General features: G+C 56.7%; 2 protein-coding genes across 2 annotated transcripts; both read right to left on the minus strand.

Annotated features, from left to right (window-relative positions):
• Positions 1 to 932: 932 nt before the first annotated feature.
• On the minus strand, positions 933 to 4882 carry VOLCADRAFT_87808 (uncharacterized protein; the record flags this gene model as incomplete). Its single annotated transcript, XM_002947516.1, has 3 exons — positions 933 to 1930; positions 2233 to 2647; positions 4832 to 4882. The coding sequence occupies 3 exons, from the start codon at positions 4880 to 4882 to the stop codon at positions 933 to 935; spliced, it is 1464 nt and encodes a 487-aa protein (XP_002947562.1).
• A 1341-nt stretch (positions 4883 to 6223) lies between these two features.
• Positions 6224 to 12218, minus strand: VOLCADRAFT_57212 (uncharacterized protein; the record flags this gene model as incomplete). Its single annotated transcript, XM_002947517.1, has 10 exons — positions 6224 to 6298; positions 6537 to 6658; positions 7099 to 7270; positions 7652 to 7754; positions 8254 to 8345; positions 8807 to 9017; positions 9802 to 9920; positions 10197 to 10393; positions 11682 to 11793; positions 12105 to 12218. Coding segments are annotated over 10 exons (1317 nt in total), but the record flags the coding sequence as incomplete, so codon positions are not given.
• Positions 12219 to 19799: the final 7581 nt, after the last annotated feature.

Raw genomic sequence — 19799 nt, forward strand, 5'->3', positions numbered from 1 at the left:
GGGGCCAAAACTTCGCAGCCCATCGCCCAAAGAAGGCACCGGCGGCAAAGGGGACACACACACACACACAGGACGCGCAAACAGACGCACATCTCCTCTTTTTCCCCTCTTTTCTTCTTGTGATTTGTTTCCGAATTCACCGGGGTACGCACCGGGGGGAACGGATGGACATCGACACAGACTCAATCTCTCCATTCCCTGCGAAGGGTCTCGAAATGGAGATCCCCTCCTTGGAGACCACCTCATGGAGGGCCGTCATGTCGGGAGTGCACCCACATCCACATACATACGCACGTCGCGCACAAAAGTGCGCACCGAACTCCTCAGCGCTCCAGCAGACGACATGTCCCTCATGTCCAGGACTCTCGACCAGATCCTGGGGCCCCGGCCCGAGCCCGTTGAGGGCTCCGGCAAGAAGCCACACCGCCACAAGATGGCTTTATATACCGACGGACGACATCAATATAAACATACATGCGTCGCAGGATTCACGCTAGCTGTTTTGCTCCCTTTGCCCACAACATCATTTTTTCACAACATCATTTACAACACGTCTTCAACGTTCTCCCGCGACTCGCCAACTCGCCGTCACTGAACATCCATCGCCTCGTAGACCCACAAAGGCACATTCCTAGCGGGCTCTAACCCCGGTGAATACTTTGCAACCAGGGACCCCAACAAGAGCTGTAGTTATAACCGCGCGGTGGTAAAGCGAACGAAGGCACGTCATGATAACAATTGTCAAGTCAGGAAATCAACCAAATGATTTGAAGATTGCGGACGACGGAAATCCTTAGGTAGATTCGCAAGCTCTATACACGAATTTTGAGGGTTGCGTTCGGTTTCCCCCTGTATCACAACTGTTCACCGACGCCAACGCTGCGGGCGGCTGTGTCCCGGTTCCAGGCGACCAATGCTCCGGAGCCGCACTGTCAGAAGGCCTCCTGCTCCGCTTCCTCATCCCCGCGAATGCTACGCTGCACCGCAACCGCCTGTGTACGCGCCTCCGTACAATTGTACGACGAGATCTGCCGAGGCGGGAACAGCTCCGGCGGTGCCTCCGGGGCTGCACCGCCGCCGTGGTCTCCACCTCCGCTACCGGCAGCGACGCCTGCATCGCTGCCTGCACCGCCGCTGCCGATGGAATGATTAGTCCGGTTAAGAAATAGCCGAGGCGGTGAAACCTGCGGCGGCTGTCCATCACTCACTCGCCCAGAGCCCGGACCCGGGGAACCCCCACGGCCGGCACCGCCTCCGCTGCCGTGACTCATCAGCGTCACAACATGGCCCCCGTTGTTAGCTGCGCCGCCACCGCCGCTAGAGCTTGCTGCCGTCCCGGCGCCTGTTGCAGCAACAGCAGCAGCACCGCCACTGCCGCAAACGGGCAGTGACCTCATCGACAAGGACTTGAGCTCCCCACGAAGCTGCTCCAGTACGGCATGAGTTTGGTTCTGGAGGCCCCCCTCACACGGCGATAGGGAGCCGCCGGGGCCCCCGAAATGCCCTGCGTGTCCGTAGCTCCCGCCGCGTTGACGATCGCGAAACGAAGTGGAGCCAGCTCCGTAATGTTGCTGTTGCTGCAGTTGGTAATTTTGCTGTAGGAGTCCGAAATTAACAAGTTCATCACCCTCGGACGAACGTGAAGCCAGGCGAGCCGGCGGGGAGATGCCTCCCACCCGTGACAGCGCCAAAACTGTCGACGATGTTGGCGTTAACGACGGCGGCGATGAGGCCCCTGGAGGACTCCGCATCGTGAAGGCGGAGTGGCGGCGGGAGGGCGCGCTGCGGGCCTGCAGCAGGGACGAAACAGGGCTGTGGCCACCACCGTCCGTCTGGGATCCCGCTGCAGCCACCGTGGCGGCGGCGGCGGCGGCAGCGGCAGCAGCATCCGCGTTTATTGGCGGGCCGATCACCTCGTCATCGTCCAGACCTGCCGGAGAGGGTGAAAAACATAAATGAGGGTTGGGTTTGTGAAGGATGTGCGCTCTGGGTTTCGCGCATCTTGTTGAATATATACATACATACGTAAACATCCGACCCAGATGGCGGTTTCGGAGACCATCAACGCGGGGGAAGGACAGATTGCGACGAGCTAGCGGATCATGTTACCGCAGCAGCACATCCAGGGCATTCAGGAGAGTGGCGGTAGCGTCGTGGTGGCTGCTGCCTCACAGCCGCCGGCCCCGCCACCGCAGCCACCGGTAAGAGTTGCAGACGCAGCGGACGACCCACCTGGCCCACCCGACTCGGATCCCGTAATTGAAGACGCGTAACCCATGTTATAATCCAGGTTGCCAAAATAGGAGTTGCCCGCGCTCAGGGTGGGTTGTCGGGCCGATGTGGGTCGCGACATGGCTGGCAGGGTCGGGGCCCCGTCTCCCTGCCCGGTGGCTCCAGGGGATCCCCCTCCGGGCAGCGAGCGGCGAAAGTCAATAAAGTGGTTGCAGCGGGCGGAAAAGCTGTTGGTACTGCTAAGGCCGCCGCCGCCGCCGGCGCGAAGGGCGGGCGAGAGCACCAACGCCGACGTGGTCACAGGTGCGGCGTTACCGGTGTGGCTGCCGCTGGCGGAATCGAGTGTTGGCGATCCTCCGCTCCGTCGGAATGAGGGCATGGAGAGTAGGGGGTCCTCGAACCTTGTAGGGGTGGTCTGAGAGATGGCCGGGGGGGGACGGGCGAGGAAGGAGTCAAATTGCGGGAGAGGTGTGCGTCCGAAAGTGGATTAGTAAAGCAGTGAGCTGGGGGAGGTGAGTTGTGAGAGGAGATGAGGGATGAATGAACGGAAAACGGTGGGGCTGGGGGGCCCGATGTGGCTACGCGTTGTAGCCTGTAGGGCGACGTAATGCAAATGCAGGGAAGCCTGTTCTATCCGTGCAAGGCAGGACGTGAGAATAAAGGTGGCCGCAGTAGGGGTGGGGGTAGGTCCCAATTATGAGGCCAACAGGGATACATTTGGCCGCCACCGCTCGCACCATAGATACTCGGAAAAACCAGCATGAGTTATAACCGTACTTTGAGTTTGAACCTACACACATGGCTAGAGGTGTGTCACAGATCGCGGTCCTTGACCGGCAGTCCGGGCGCCCGAACACGCTGATCAAAAAAACGCGGCTTCACAAGTCGAATGTAACAACGTAAAGTCATATACGCCGTCAGGCACAGGGGTTCATAAGTTTGACCCGCTTTGCCGTGTACTTGCATTCACAGAGACGCAAGCACGCGGGACTCCTTTTCGATGCCGGCCCATGCACCAGCAAACTCCTTACAGGTTTGGGGCTGCCTAAGCTTGAGCCTCCGGAGGGTTGGGAAGCCAATAGTGGTTGCGTCGTGCGCGGCGAATTCGACGACCACAGCTCCCCATTAGCTGCAAGGCTGGAAAGGCGCCGGTTGGGACTCCAGATATTTCTGTCCAGTAGGTCATCGTTTGTGTTCAAAGGAGAAGGGGCCTTGAAGCTCGAGCGTCGTCCGGCATCCGCGCTATTTACAGGTTCTTTTTCTGTATCAAGGATTTGCCCAGCTAAGTTGTGCATGGTGGTTGGTGCTTCCGTCGCTTTGCCCTCAGTTACGAGATGCCGAAGAGGTTGCGGTCAAGCGGCCATTGCTGTCCAACATATAAACGCAATGACGATGCTGCAAACATCTTGGAGATTGGTATTTTATATCCATGGGATAAATACTCCGTCCGCCACGTTCGGCTGTCATGAAACATGTGGAATGCGCTTTGGTATCCGTCCAAGTCCGCGGGTTCGTTATGTACGAGGATACCAGACGCAGGCTTACCCAGCACACGGTTTCAGGGCAATCGGAGTTAGAAATTGCTCATAAGCTGAGTAATATTGCATTTGAGATTGAAGCTTGAAGATTTGCAATGATTTTTGTCAACTAGGTTTATCATCCCAGCGTTGTTCTCAGTAACCATTTAGGGCTGGCCTCGCTAACTGAAATCTTGGTCCGCCGTAATTGTATCCTGCAATCCTACTTTCTGACAACTTGCAAAGGTTAAAACGGAGCTTCCACGGTTGCGCGAGCCTGTAATTTTGTTGACCATTGGGATCCCTCCGGCCTCCAAACTGGGCACTGGTGACTGGGTACTGGTTATCCACAGGGTTTGCACCCGAAGCCATTTTCCTCCTTGCGAAGTCGCTTCGAAGATGCACGTCGGCATCTATTCTCTGCTCCTTGCTCTGGATTGTTCCTGTTCCGAGCACATGTGTTTCACGCTTTTATATATCACGGCTACCACTTTCTCTAACATGATGGCATGTCGGTGGTTTCGGTGTACGTGCGGGGCCGTGGGGCTGCCGCCCCACTCCCCTACACTCTCTCCTGTCCCCTGTTCCAAATTTCCGGAAATTCTTAGAATATGAGCTGGCTTTTCATACTGGCAGGTATTGGATCAGCACGACACTGACTGACTTACTGACAGACAGGAATGAACCTTGGCCCCCGCCCAATAAGCGTTGTATCGCTAAGGTAGCGTTCATTGCCCGGTAGCTATAACCCTGTACCAGTTACAAAGCGGATGGTAACAAGAAATCCCCAGTCTAAGAGGTCAGTTACCCGTTCTACGGCTACTCCTGCCCACATGGGGTACCGGTAACAGGCCTGTCTTGCTATCACACGAGATTACTATGTGACTCTGTACGACACCAGCTACGGACAGCGGATACGCCATACAGAACCCACATCCTTATTAGGACATGTGCCATCACAGCCCCCAATCCAGGTAGACGGCAACCAACCGCACAACACGCCGCCGCATACATATCAGCACACATACATACACACACGCACATGTCTTTATCGATATGCGATTTCCGGAGGCCGTACTCACCAGAAGAGCTCTGTGCCCGACAGGACTTGCATCGCGGCCAATAACGGTCATACAAAATTGTTGGCTACGCGCCCCCCGTGATACCGTATACGAGGTGCACACCATTTATGCGAGAGCGTACCAGCTTTTTTCACCATTCTCAATAAGAAATAAGCGGAATAAACATGAAGCGCTACAGCAGCAACAGGAATGATAAGAGGAAAGGTAAACTGCGCCGCCTCCCTCAGCGGATCCCGATCGAAAAAGGGACGCCCATCGCTGAAGTCGCATTCAAATTGCCGGAGAACTTCATTATTCCCTTGCAAGGCGCACACAGCACTCACCTCAATATATCTTAACAGCTCATCATAGCCAAAATTTTAGTTTGTTTTCCGCGATGATGAAACCATATGCCATCCAAGTGATGCATACACGCCATAACGAACAGCAATACAAAGGTACAAAGCAACAAGCACAACACTCCATTCCTATTTCATCCGTTCCCATGGCGGGCAAAAAAACGGCTTGACAATCGAAACTTCGCAGCAAACAAGAACGAACCTTGACACCTCCTGAGTTGGACTCCGCCGCCGCCGCCGCCCTTGCGCCGTTCTCGCAACGCCTTTTGCCCGGACCAACATCACCTCCACCTCATCCCCACACTCCAGAAGAGCACACACCACAAGACTGCAGCACCAGAAGGCAGTGCGTCCCTCAGTACGTGAGGTTCGCCGCGACCGCCGCTGCCGCCGCTATCTTACCGCAGCACCCAACCCGACCGCAGCTTCTCCTCCACTCCCCAACCCGGACGGTTCCAACACAACAGCGACACAAGGCAGAGCGCAGCATCCCCTTAGCACCTTAGGCGCCTCCACAACCCGAAAGAAAAAGCCCCCTCCTGGAACAGCCCTCCTCCTCCTCCTCCTCAGGTCCCATCCACCAACACGACCTCAACCAATCAACAATCCGAAGCCCCCTCATCACGAATACTCTCCTCCCCCCCCTTTTTTCTCTCCACCGCCCGCCACAAGCCGCCCTCCCTCCCTGCTACCTGGCGTCCGTCCTACCTGGACATCAACATCAGCAACAGTACAACACACAGGACATGCAGGCGCCCATACCAGTACATCTTAGTCCCTCCGTCACCACCACCACGACACGGGGCCGGCATTGGGGCCCATTGGACGCCCTGGGGGCCCTGCGTAAGGGGCTTGTTTCGCCCGCTGTCCCCGACTTCCTTCCCCAATCCCACTCCACACTCCACATTCCACACATCCAGACCATCCAGACCATGTCGGCATCAAGAGGGCGCAAGACGGAGACTGGACACCGTGCTAAAACTCGGACGGATGCTTTCCAGCCGAACGAAGTGAACTGACATAGCCGAATCATAAACCGACTAAACTCTTGTGCTCAGTAGTGGTTGCCGACCTTGCGGTGGTGTACGGCAGTGTTCGCGTTCTCGTCCAAGACCTTGCCGTCCAGAACCTGGCAACAAGGAGCGAGCGGAAGGTGTGTGGTACGCGTGTAGGTGTTAGCTGTACGGTAGTGCAGTACATCGCAGTACAGATGAAGCGACGATGATGTGTATATGCGTGCAGGAGGGGAGCCCTAAGGTTCATCGCCGTTCATCAACGTCCATTACGTCATCCGCCCACCTCAAAAAGTAGACCTAAGCACATGAGGGGCTCACGAGGCTCACTCTGACGACACGCAGGACCCTCACCTGCGCATACACGACGTAGTGATCCCCCGCCTCCATGCGAGTCACCACCGCACACTCCAAGAAGCTGTTAGCGCTGCTGAGCACCGGGACGCCCAACTGGGGGGAGGGGGTTGTCTCGAGACCTGTACGGCAACGCAACAACGCAAAACCAGCAGCACAACAGCGGTCATAAGGAAGACAGGAAAGACGCACGGGGGACGGAGGAAGGGAGAGCAGTAGCCGGGTGAGTGCAAGGGAGCCAGACACAGGGAAACACATGGCTCAAAGCGAGCACACAGAAGCTGACACGTGTGCGTGTGTGTATACACACGCATGGAAAGCTGCTCGGCCGACCTGTCGTTTCCACCTCCCCCATGCTGCCACCCGGGGAGATTGCCGTACTGCTTCACGTCGCAATCCCGCCGTACGAAGGAACCTTCTAACCAACCCGCGTCACCTTTCTCTGCTAAACCCACGAAAACCCGAGGGCCCCCCCCCTTGCTCTTCCCACCACACATCCACCTCTCCCCCTCCAAGTCCTCTCGCTAACTACCTCTTCCCCGCCACACACAAACCCACCCACCTGCCAGTCGGTCCTCCCCCGGGCTGAAGGGCCGCGTGAGGGCCTTCATGATGGGCTTCTCCCGCCCCTCGGCCACCGTGCTCACACAGAACTTGCCGCCCACCACCAACAGCTTCTCAATGGCGCGGTCCTTCTTGACGGCCACAGTCACGCCAGGAGGGTCGAAGCTGGCCTGGGGTGGGAAGTGTGCGTGCGTGCATGTGTGTGTGTGTGTGCGTATATATGGGGGCCCGGGGGAAAGGGGAAGTTCACATGAGGCTGTGCGCGGGCAGTTAAAACATACCTGCGAAAAAACACATGCGAGTGCATGCATGCGGGATGTTTGCAAAGGCAGCCTTGGGAGCTATGGAGAAGAAGGGGGATGGGAGGATGGTGGGTGGGTGGGTGAATAGGAATGAGGGACCAGATTCCTAGGAAACGCTTCAACGCAAAGCACCACAAGCTTAGAGGCCCCCTCGCAAGGCCTGCCCTCTGTTGTTCACCTCCCCAGCCAACTAACTGTACGGAAGGAGCCCCTCTCAACGCCCCTTTTACACCTCTACCAGTCACTGACCTGCGATATCCAGCTGGCCAACATGGCGCTGCTGGCGTCCTCGTCTTTGGCGGTCAGCACAGAGAGCGAGCCAACCACGCGGCCCATGGCCAGTTGCGGACCGCTGGCGTTGAGCGCGCGGGCACCTGATCAGGCAACACCGCCAACAACAGGAAATACACAGGCAAACACACACACACAAGTAAAATTCAATTTCCCAGGAAACAGTAATATAGTTTACCATAAGTGATATAATTGTGTAATCTATTGTGTGCCGGATTTGGTTCATACGAGGACATGGCCCTAAGCTCCAAAATGTACAAACGCCGACAACACCCTAGGAGAGGACCACATCCGCCGCCATTTGCCGGGAAAGCCATACCGAACAGCTGTTTTTAATTACTGCTCTAAAAACACTACATCCTCTAATAAATCGCTGTTTAAAACAGTTGGTCAGAAAGGCGGATGAAATGGCGGTGACTGCCAAGGGTCAGGGGGGTAGGGGATGACCAGAGGCCCCTTACCAAACTGCGCCCGCACGTTACCACCCCCACTACTCCTTCACACAACACTCAACGCAATCCCCCTACCTCCCAACGCCCACCCCAACCCCCCAATCCTACCCACCGGGAACTGCCGCCAGCTCCCGGACTTTGAGCTTCTTCTTAATGGACTGGGCCAGCGCCCGACCGCTTTCCTCACACAGCAGCAGATCCTGCGGTTGTTGGGGTTGTTGGGGTTGTTGGGGTTTATTTTACATAAAGGGAGTGAGGGTACGGAGGGATGGGAGGCGGGGGCGCCTAAGGGGGGAAGGTAAGGGAGAGAAACACCGCCAAGACGAAGATTGTGTAGAAGGACACGAAGGTGAATTGAAATGATCATGATGATGATTTTTAATGTTGAAAATGATGGAGGGCGGGAGGAGTGCGGAAAAGCCGGAAGCAGATTCTTCTACGCAAAAGCCAACCAATCGAACACGGAACAGGTGCACAAGGCTGTGGAGAGGGGTAATGGTGAGCAGGCAGGCACAGGCTTGATGAAAGAGGCCGCAGAAATGACCTTCACCGTCCCCAACCCCTTACCACCCTCAATCCCATTCCTCCTCCCAAGCCATGCTACGTTCTTTCCCAACCCCCATCCCCCACCCAAATTTTTTTCCGCAAGCAGCCACCTCACCTTCGCCGTCGGCTTGAACTTCACGCGGATGGAGTCGAACGCGAACCCGAAGCCCGAGTCCCTCAGCCTGCCCTCCATCTCATCCACCGCCTCGCCGCTCCAGCCGAAGCTGCCAAACACACCGCACGGCATGGTCTTGGCAGTGGGCTCCCGCAGTATGGCCCCCATGGCCACTGACACCTGGGTGGGCATGTGGCCGCCCAGGGTGGGGCTGCCTGAGGGGGGGTTGGCGGGGGGAGACCGGGGGGTTAAGGCGAACCACTGACGAATGAAGCAGCTACCAGGGGGAAAGGGGGGGGAGACGAACCACGAGCGAGTGAAGCTGCTGGGAAAGGGGGGAGTAGGGACGACGCGGGTGGAGGGGGGCCATGGGGGAACGTTGTAAGCACGACAGCAGCAAGGGGACCGGGACAGGGAGGGGATGGAGGGGCAGGGGGGAAGGGAAAGGGTCGATTGGGTTGCCTGACGGGGTTCTCGAAAGTTCGAGAGCGGTGAAACGGTGCTAATACATGGTTGTGACAGTGTTGATCACACACAGACACCCCCACCCCCTTGATCTCCACTCGACCCTCGCATTCTTACAGCAAATACTACTACCACCACCACCACCGCCACCACTTCAGGATTTTCCTGTACAAGAACTCTGTGTAATAAATTGCTTGGACAAATTAATCTAGAAGGAATCCCGCCTGCACCAGAAGAATTTTGCGGTAGTTTGCATGTTTACTAGCAATTCTAGTCGATCAGAAAATGCTTGAACTTCAGGATTATCATTATTGATGGCTGATGAAACTACCACATAAGACCGCCAGCTATAGCCACCACCACAAAACCCACCCCCTTGACGCTACCAATTTCCGGCCCCGCCGAGGCGCCCACTTCCAGCTCCCCAGCCTCCTTTCCTCCTCCCAGACGGGGGCCCCCCCGCTTAGGCCATCCAGCCGCCCCAAGCGCCAGCCAGTGGTTCCTCGTACACCCCGAGCGCCTCACCCCACTCACCCAGCACAAAGCCCTGCGACCTGCCAATGGCCTCCGTCACCTCCCCAAGGGATGCCAGCTCCAGGTTGATGGTCTCCACCGCCACACCGCCCCTGGTGATGCCACGGCTGATGGCCTGAGCGCGAGAAAGGAACGGTGGGGGTGGGGGTGGGGGTGGGGGTGGGAAAGTAACGAGTAACGAGGGGTAATGGGGTTATTCGGAGTATTGGGAGGCTGGAGGGGGAAGGAGGAATCACATACAAGCAACAACAACCAACAGGTCAACCACACACCCTCCGACGGAAACCTCCTCTTAAAATATCCAACCGACGAACCACCACACCAGCCAACCACGTATTCAACGTATTCATCCCTACAAAAACGATTTAACGTTGCATGCCTCCGTACATACCTGAGCCAGCGCCGCCGTATTGCCGTACGCCGACGCGTAAAACACCGCCGCGCAGCTGGTGGCGGCTGCCTTGATTTGCTCGTCCACCCAGCCGCGATACTCCTGTAGCAGCTGAGTTAGCGCCGACGACACACCTGGTCCGTGCATCGGCAGTAGCATACACACAGGCAGCGACGCCGATGATGACGGCGGCGAGGCTGGAGTCGAAACCGCCGCCGGCGCCTCCGCGGCTGCCGCCACCGTTGCCGTACCGCCATTGCGCTTCTCTAAGCCCAGGAGGCTCCGAAAGAAGCTGCACGTCAGTCCACGCGATTGGTTGCCAATTGGTGCTTTTAAATCAGGCAGCTTGTGAATGTAATATTTCACTTGATCAATTACAATGATAATAAGCTAACAGACCGTCTCTTTTTTGTTTCGTGCCATTACAGTGGAAGTAGTACGGGAGCGGGACGGTATACGGGTAGAAATATGGGGAGGTAGCGGGCATTGTCACGTCATCTGATACACTCAGCCTCTGCGGCGGCTGTGGGCAACCCATGGGGACGTATGAAGGTGTGTATGTACGTATGTATGTATGTACGTACGTATGTATGTATGTATGTATGTATGTGGGTGGGTGGGTGGGGGTTCCTAATGGGGGGTGATGAGGGGGGCTGCGGGGGTGTCTGGGAGGGGCAGGTTGTGGAGGCGGAGGCTATCGGGAAGGGGGGGAGGGAGGGGGTCGCTGACTGAGTAGGCGGTGTGCTCCACACATACAGAAAGTAAAACCTCCTCCCCACATCCTCCACCCGCCCTCACCCCTCCCCCCCCCCCATTCCCCCAAAGCAACCCCCAACGCTGCTTGTACCACCCAACCCCGCACCCACCACCTCCTACCCCCCCCGCACAACCCCCCTCCCGAACTCCAAGCCCCCTCCACTCCACCCCTCTCCGTTGCCTCCACCACCCCCTCACCTCCTCAACGCGGCACTGGTCTTGTTGACCCTCCTGGGCGCTAACCCGGGTCGGCGGCGGGCGGGAACCAAATCCAACTTCTCCAGGGCTGCAGCGGCCTGCAAGGGGGGGAGAAGTGTGAGTGGTGTGTGTGTGTGTGTGTGTGCGTGTGCGTGTCTGAGAGGGTGTGTGTAAGAGAGTATGTGGAGGAGAATTATATGGGAGACGTCTAAGCAGCCGCCGACGGGGGACGGAGGCTGACGTGGAGGGAGGTGTGAGAGTACGGGAGCAGCTGCTACTGGGGGCAAGAGCAGCCGGGGACAGCAACACCAATGGGACGGGGGGATATGGGGGAGTTGAGGGGGAGGGCGACGGGGGCGCTCGGGTACACGGGCCAAGGAAGGAAGACAGGAGCAATCTGGAAGTAGTACGCGTGCAGAGCGCACACATGCGACCTGCAGTAAGCGAGTAGACAGGTGTTCAGCCGTAGACAGGAGCCGAGGACACCCCCCCGCGGTCGGCCCACCGTCAGCTCACCAACCCCAACCCCACTCCCCCACCAGCCCAATGCCCACCAGACCTGCCTAGCCGAGGGAGCCAGCATGCACTCGAAGTAGTAGCGCCAGTCGTCACCGAAGGCCTCCCAACCGCCCTCGTCCAGGCCCTCATCCTGAAGACAGTTGGCGGTTGGCGGTTAACAGCTAACGGTTTGGGGCAAGATAGACGAAACCAAATGAAAATGCAGTGGAGGGTGGGAAGGGATTGAGCGACGGTAAATTGGCCAGATGTGGGATGTGTGTGTCAATGATGATGAGAACACAGCGGGCGGTTGCGGAGGTGTGTGTGGAGATGGGAGAACGCCAATCAAACCCGTTCTGAGAAGTCACCGTGTCTGGAAAAAATTTTATATACAGAGAGATAGAAGTACATGGATATATATAGATACCCTGCGATAATTGGCCGCGTGTCGCTCACCTCCGGCGGGGCCACGTGCGCAGCAAACAGTTTGGACGAGAAGAGCAGGCGGTTGACCGGGTCGTGTACGACGAGAAGATCCGGCCATCGAGGAGTTGGCGTCAGGACGACCTGTCACAGGCGATAATAGTGACAGTTGACAGTTGGCGGGTCACGTGACTAGAGGTTACGGTACGGAAGTTGAGTCCCCAACCCCATCCGCGCACTACCTACCATGCAACATCCCACCGCCACTGCGATGCGTCGGAGGGGGGAGGTATGTAGTTTGGGGCTAACCACCCCCTCCCCTTCCCCCTCACTATCACCTTAGCTCTCTCACCCTCCCCAAACATACATACGTACGTACATACACACCTGCAGTTTGTCTTCCTGCGCAGGCCCGCACGGCGCCACCATCGCCCCCGACCTGGCCACTACCAGCTGGACAGTGCTCAGCAGAGGGGCCTTATCAGCCTTCTCACCTAATGGGGGGAGGGGCATCATACGCCAAGTCGAAGATAATAATTGTCCCCCGGGTGGGTGGCCGGTGGTTGTGGAGGAGCGTGAAGAGGGCAGGGTGTGGGGCAGGAAGTACATAGGCAGGTGGCTGGCAGAAGTTAAGGCCTGACTTCTGCTCCCGGAGGTTCCGGGTTCAAATCGCCTGCCGACCCCTCGATGTGTGAGGGGTGTTGAATTGGGAGGTGGCCCCCGATCTTGTGGACGGTGTAGGACGCGATTATAGCAATTGCGAGCTGACCAGGAACTAAGTTGTGGTGCCGTTGATCCGCTAGATTTGGTTGGATGCAGGTGGTGAGTTGCTGAACCCAACGAGTACATTCTGAAGTCGGATGGGGTGATTGGATTAGGGTGCCCCTCTCGCAGGGGAGAGCAGGGCGTTGCCTTGGGAAAGGGGGCCGCTGGTGAAGCTATACCACCCTGTAACATCATACATACATACATACATGCCTGCGAAAGATCAGGTGCCGATGTGTTCACGAGATACAGCGCTCGGGCCCCCGGGGGGCACTGCTAAGGGCCCCAACTCGACCCCCGGGGGAATACCCGGGAGCATCAACTAGGCCGCCATCCGCTGAATTAACCAGACCAGGGGGGTAAGGGGTGCGGCTGGCAACCGAATCATCCACTACGCCCATCACCGCTAATCCATCCACATACACACACACTCGCCAGCCCTCCACTCACCCAGGCTCGTCTGCACCAGCCGCAACGCAGGATTAGAAAGCACCACCTGCAGGGGCCGTACCGCTGCCGCCGCCACCGCTGCAGCGTCGCCGCCGCCACTCGCGACCGCCGCCACCAGTTCCTCCGCCGCCGCCTTTCGTGCCGCCAGCAGCGCCTCCAGGGAGGGTATGGCCTTTGTGTCCAGCTGGGTTAGGATGAGGTGCGTCAGGGAGGTGAGCGGTACTGCAGACTCCACAGCAGCCACTGTCGTACAGTACAAGACGGCAAAGCGCGGTACAGGGGGAAGGAGTGGGTTGAAAGGGACAAGTTGGGACGTGCCAAGAAAGGAGAGAGATCCAAGGAAATGGAAGGCAATCCGGGGCCCATTACACGAAGGGTACAAAGAAGAAGACGAAGGAAGATCCCGACAGCTGGCTGGCTGGCTGGCTGGCTGGCTGTATGTATATATGTATGTGTTGGCAGTTATCGAATAAGGCACACGAGGACTAGCGAGACCACTCTATCCCTGTACGCCTCTACATGTGATGTCCGTGTGACCGTCGCCATACTGGACGGGACAATAATACCCACCAAATTTCCCGCTGTACGCCTCGTACGGCACATCTATCAGCACCGTGGCTTCCGAAGACTGCCGTCGCCGTCGCCATTGCCACAGTAGCATCATCATCATCATCATCATCATCATCATCATGCGCCAGCCGCCACACCGCCGCCACACACGCAACACAAACCAACCGCGAGGCAGTTTCCACACACATCCGCGGATGAGGAGATGCGAGTCGGGAAAGGAAGGGTGGAAGGTGAGGGGGAAAGGCCCGAGGGGGGAAAAGGGTGTTCTTTTAGAGGGCAGCGGTGCATGTGATGGAGGTGTGGATATACACAACTCTCTTTCCTCGTAACGTATTTAAAGCTAACTGCGCGTTGCACTGCTGCCGCTGCTGGACTCCAACCCAAGCAAGACGCCCCAAACAAACAAACAAACGAACACCCGCGTGGAAGTCTGTCGCCACAACCTCTGGATGCGCCGAGCACGGTACTCCTGCCCGTACTGCTCTCTCCAACTCTGAAACTCCGTCCCACCCATTACGTAATCGCCACCTTGCTCCCTTTCCATATCCTTCTCCGCGACCCACCGTGACCAGGTACGAATTGTCTGTTGTACCGCGCTTGAGTCCGTACTCCACCTCGTACTTAAGGCGCTCGCTGCGGCACGTCCCCCGCAGCATCTTGACGTTGGGGGCGACAGGTATCAGACCGTACTCCACATCGACAGGCTCCAACGGGGGCTGTGTGGTAGGTGGGGGAGGTGATGTGGGGAAAGGGATAATCAGGAGATCCACACATCGCATGTACAGTAACGTCATTCCTTCAAGGTGCAAAATGCATTTGGCAATGCAGTACAGTACCGCCATGCCGACCTCGGAAGCAGCTATGTGGTCTATGTGGCCGAAGCAGGGGAGGGGAAGAGAATTCAGAATGGAGACGTGTGGATTAACTTGGATGTTTGAAGTCCAGCAATCATGCAGCCCCGGAGTCGTGCATACGGGGTCTTAGGGTCCGAGTGAAGCCGCGTGTGAAGCCCTGTGTGTGTGCTGGTACCCACGCGCGCGGGAAGGGGGCTAAAGTTCGCATTTGAAATGGAGGCACGGGGGGTTTAGGGAGTTGATGGGGGCAACGAGGTGTGTGTGTGAGAGGAGCAAAAGGGCCGGAGCCGCAGCTGCAGCAGGGCCAGCACTTTGGCAGGTCCTGATTGGGATAATCGGATTGGAGCGGGTGTCCCTGAGGTCCCCATTCTGAACCGGGCTGGGAGGGCATCGTAAAGCCTCCTACCGGCGTAGGCGCGGGACCCAGCTGGCTGGTGACCAACGGTGCAGCGGTAGCTTGCGCCAACAGATTTACTCTGCGTTGATGCTGAGGAAGCAACGCTGGCGTTGGTGCTCCGGTGGCTGCACGCTGGGCGAACGAAGGCGCGAATGGACTCGCTCGGATAAGTCTGGGCGCTTTGGCCCTGACGGTTCGTCGCACATCTTGCCGCAGATGTTCACGATGAGTTACGTTCATCCTTTTAAGATTGAGAAGCGCAGAAGGGAAAAATACTCGCTAGAAAACAACAAAAAGATGCGCAGCTTTCGTGCTATTCCTCGCTTAACACGAGAATCTTAAAAGACTACAAGATCTATCAGCATCTAAGCTAAAACATAGGAGCTTCACAGTCGGAAATCGTCAGCTGGTTCGTCCCGTACAGCGGCCTTAATCCTCAAATCCAGAATTCTATGCAACTCCCCCATGTACTGCCGCGCATAATGCGTGGAAATATACAAGTTTGAGGATGCGCATAATCCTCAAACAAACCACTCTCAAATGTACCACGGGTCCCGAAAAGATGTCGTGGGCCAAGCCATTGTCAATGGATTTTTTATGTGTGAAACTGGGACTGTCGGTATCTGATACTACTGAGACAGATGCATACGAGAGAAAACGAGTGTGAACATCAGTTCGACGGGCTTTTCGGAGACAAGGCCCTGAGGCCCAGGTTATGGGTGTTGAACACCAGTGTTGGAACAGCCGGAACTACAGTACAGCTGTACAGACGAATGGCAGCCAAGGCACGCGAGCTAGTTGTACGCAGCACCTTTCATTCTCTTTTCATCACATTCCCCGGGCACTGAACGTAAACTCAATTATAATAATTATCATAATAATTCGCATTGTAATGATTAACACATACATCTAGCCGAATCCACCTCCAAACTGTGTAACGCCCAACTCCACTGAGAGACCCCTGGCCGTCACCGGCCAAAATATCTCCCTTACAGCCCCGACATGAGAGAGCTAGGATAGCGTTGGTGCAACCCAGCTTGTCTTTGGTTCCTTTTACTTTCTGCGCTTGCAACTGAAAACGGCAGGCTTGAAATATCCGCGCGCATGCTGTGACACTACTGTCTTATTGTCAATATTAATGGTCGCGGCAATTGAGCGCGGATGACTACTACGTTGCTTATGTGACATTTTAATAGAATGAGCGTGTGGTGTGTCTAAGGATCAGCTCACTGCGTTGGAGCAGGCAGCCAGCAGGAACCAAGGACCCGCCTTGCTGGGGCATGTGTAGTGCAGGGCCATGCCCTCAACAAGCCAGCAGCACGCCTCACACGCACATAAACAACAGCATAATAATGATCGCCATGGCAGGTAGGTGCCGCCATCACTTAAATGTCGCCTGTGCGTGTTCTATAAGCATACAGTCAAGAGGACATGAGAGCTCCTCCAGCAGCCAGTGCCGGAAATGAATGACCCAGAATCTCGCATGCAGTTTGCCTCGGTTTTCACTACTTACATATGTACGATAAACAAAGGGTGTATGCACGGCCGTGGAGGGAATTCTATTCAATTCCCGTTCGAGGTTTTTGAAGTGCAAAGTATCCCTGCAAGTCCTCTCCGTCGCCGTCGCGGTGCAGCGGCCGCTTTGTCTAAAACTTAAAAATCTCACATGCAGACTACACGACGAATACGTCCATCGTGTAGGATGTATGACCTGTCTAGAACCTCTGGCATAATACCATCAACCGCTTTCTCTCGCACCCCTCCACCTGCTGGACGTGAGATGCACCACCGTGGCCACCGTGCACCACCGCCTTAACGAGCGGCTCAAATAATACAATGCTGTCGTCGGCAGCTCAACCGGGATACAGAACCCAAGGGCACGCACTGTCTGTCTCAACCCCTGAGTCCCGTGACCTCCAGATCACCGCGACAGCCTGTTCCTAAAGGGTAGACTGGACAAGCAAGCCCTCCGCCCATCCCTCCTTCCACCCCCTAACCACCTTCCACCGTCCCTAACCGACACCGTCCCTTTCCCCCTTCCCTTCGAACGGACAGCAAAGCCGTCGGCCCCTCCAGGTACCTGTCCCTAAGTCCCCTAAGCTACTTGCACGTGCTCGGAACACCAACTTATCCCGTAATGGCCGCGGAAAAGGTATCACACAGCGCAGCTCTGCCTAGAAAACTTCAACGAGCGCGACCTTAACCCGTGAGTCGTCAGCCAAAGTGACAATCCCAGAAAGTCATCGAACTGGAATGAATCTGTGAGCTGAAGTTGACTTCACGCGTTATGCATAATGTGTTTGGACCATGCTAGGTCGCTGGCTGCGTAATGGACATCCTGGCCTGTGATGTCTCGCGTCCCACGTGAGCTGCAGCAAAAGACGACAACCCTGTAAACCTCGGCTCGCACCCGGCGTCGTAGCGGCGGTGAGGGCCCTGTAGTTCAATGTGGAGCTTACTCTTTGCGCCCGGACATTCAACGCGCGGCGGCGTTCAATCGCTGTGCCCCGGGCACGTCACCTGTCGGTCGCATCTCTACATTCTGTGCTCTCCGGCCCGGGGTCCCCGCCTTGCGGTGGAGTGTCGGGTAGAAGCAGAGTAGGACAACGGAGTGCGTGTGGCGCCCTGCGGGCGATGGCGGCTCGTTGTGCAATGGGCCCGCGTTCTTGGGGCAGACACGCACAGTGGCTTGTGACAAGGGCCCGGAGTGTGCTAATTCCAGGGCCTGGCCGGTCTGGACTGGTCCTGCGGTCCTCTGCTTCGGGGAAGAGGGTCAGGCTCAACAAAGCATGGGGGGAAAGAACCTGAGGGTAATGAGACGCGGAGGAGAAGACATCGCTCGGATAGGGTCTCGGCCAGGGTGAGGTCGCCGGCCAGGCCGTCTGAGTATGTGGCGGCGCACCCAGGCCGGGGCCGGAGCAGGTGACGGAGCAGGTGAGGCCAGTGACCCCTGCCTGTCCTCCGGGTGCGGTGGGGGGGTCACGGGAACCCCCTCAGGGCGATTGGCACCCGAAGCGACCTTAAACACGTACGGGGTTACAAAACAGACCACCTTGCAGGCCGCTCAACAGTACTCAACCCGTGGATGGTGTCAGGTGATGCCACCACCACCACCACCACCAGTACCGTATGGCAAATTTTCCCACGGCCCTACTCCAGTGCTTGCCGTACTACTGCTGTACATGCAGCAACGGAAGCCATAATTTCTCACGCTACGCAGCACTTAAAGGCCGCGTCCCAAACAGGTGAAACCTTTTCTGCAAACAATTAACAGGGACCAAACAATCCGTGAGGCCGCGCACACATGAGCGGCAGACCCCGCGGCCCTATGGCCTACTGCCCGCCCCTACTGCAGTCTTAGCCCAGCAGTGGATGGCTCAGTGCGGTCCTAGTGTGCAGCTTATTTTGACGCACGAGTGTGACCGTGTACGACGGCGACGGAGTGAGGGCTCGCCGTGTCGCAGGTAGATGGCCTTAGCTCCGTCCAGCAACCTGACCAAACAAGTAACGGTTACCTTAATCCTCCACGGTAAACTACCCCCGAATCGTGGTACAGCAATCAGCGAGAACATTTCTAATCGGGAGTCATCCTCAGAGATCTTCAGCCGAAATGAGAGACGACATACTCAGCACAGTGCACATGCGCATGTACGGCGCATCTCTCGTCTGCCACCTGTGCACCGTCTGATGAATCCACACGCTTGCACGGGTCTTGCCGCGCGTGCAATAAAAAAACCGGTCTCTGCTGTACTGCAAGCGGAAACCCCAGTTCACGACGACCACCCGAACATCATGGGCGAACAACGTATAAATCGTACATTCTTTCCCGTCCTTGTCGCAAAGGAGGCATGTCACGAGGAAAATGTTGTTTGACGACGCCTTACTCTGTGGACACAAGGCAAAACGTGGCGCCTTATGTCACCCTAACGTCACATCACATCATAGCTGACGATATGACAGCGGACTCCCAGACTGTGGGACAGGAGTCCATAGAACAGCAGACTACAGGATGGCAGTCAACACGGCGTCACAACAAGTCAACAAAGTACATGAAAGGTGGGCACCATTGTGGTGGAAAATAAAGACCTTCCTCGACGGTTATCTTGACGAATCTTACTCAGTGCAATTAATAATACTTCCGCACGCGGTGGCACGAGCTGCAGATTCTTATTGGAGCAGACTTGGAGCGCAACCGTGCAACTGAAAGTCAAGGAAGTGTTCTAGCGATGGTGGGTCACCGATGTACGGAGGCAACGCGGCATGGCAAGTGCAACAGACATGGCAAAGCCGACCTCATCAAGCAGTCGAAGGGCTCCCCAGCAACAAAAAAGTGTCACGTGGCAGCTCCACCGCGATTTTGCAGCGGCAGCAGTAGCCTCAATAAACAAATGCAGTAACGACACCCTTCTGCGTGTCGTACTACGTCAGTACAGCGACGCCACACAAACGGTGAGGTTATTTCGCGCCCTGCCCGGGTCCAAAACGCGGGCTGTCTGCTCGTGCCTTCCACCTCTTCTGTGCATTCAAAAAGAGTACGCAACGCAACCAGAGTCATTTCAACTAAACACAAAACAACAACACGGGTTCGGCAACCATTCCAACAGCTGAGGGTAGTAGCGGTCAAACAGTGCTGGAAAAAACAACGGCCAACGCCCCGTCCTCAGGCCCTCCACAACCCACGTGGACGCGAAG

Source organism: Volvox carteri, assembly GCF_000143455.1.
Source record: "Volvox carteri f. nagariensis unplaced genomic scaffold VOLCAscaffold_6, whole genome shotgun sequence".
Lineage (NCBI taxonomy): Eukaryota > Viridiplantae > Chlorophyta > Chlorophyceae > Chlamydomonadales > Volvocaceae > Volvox > Volvox carteri.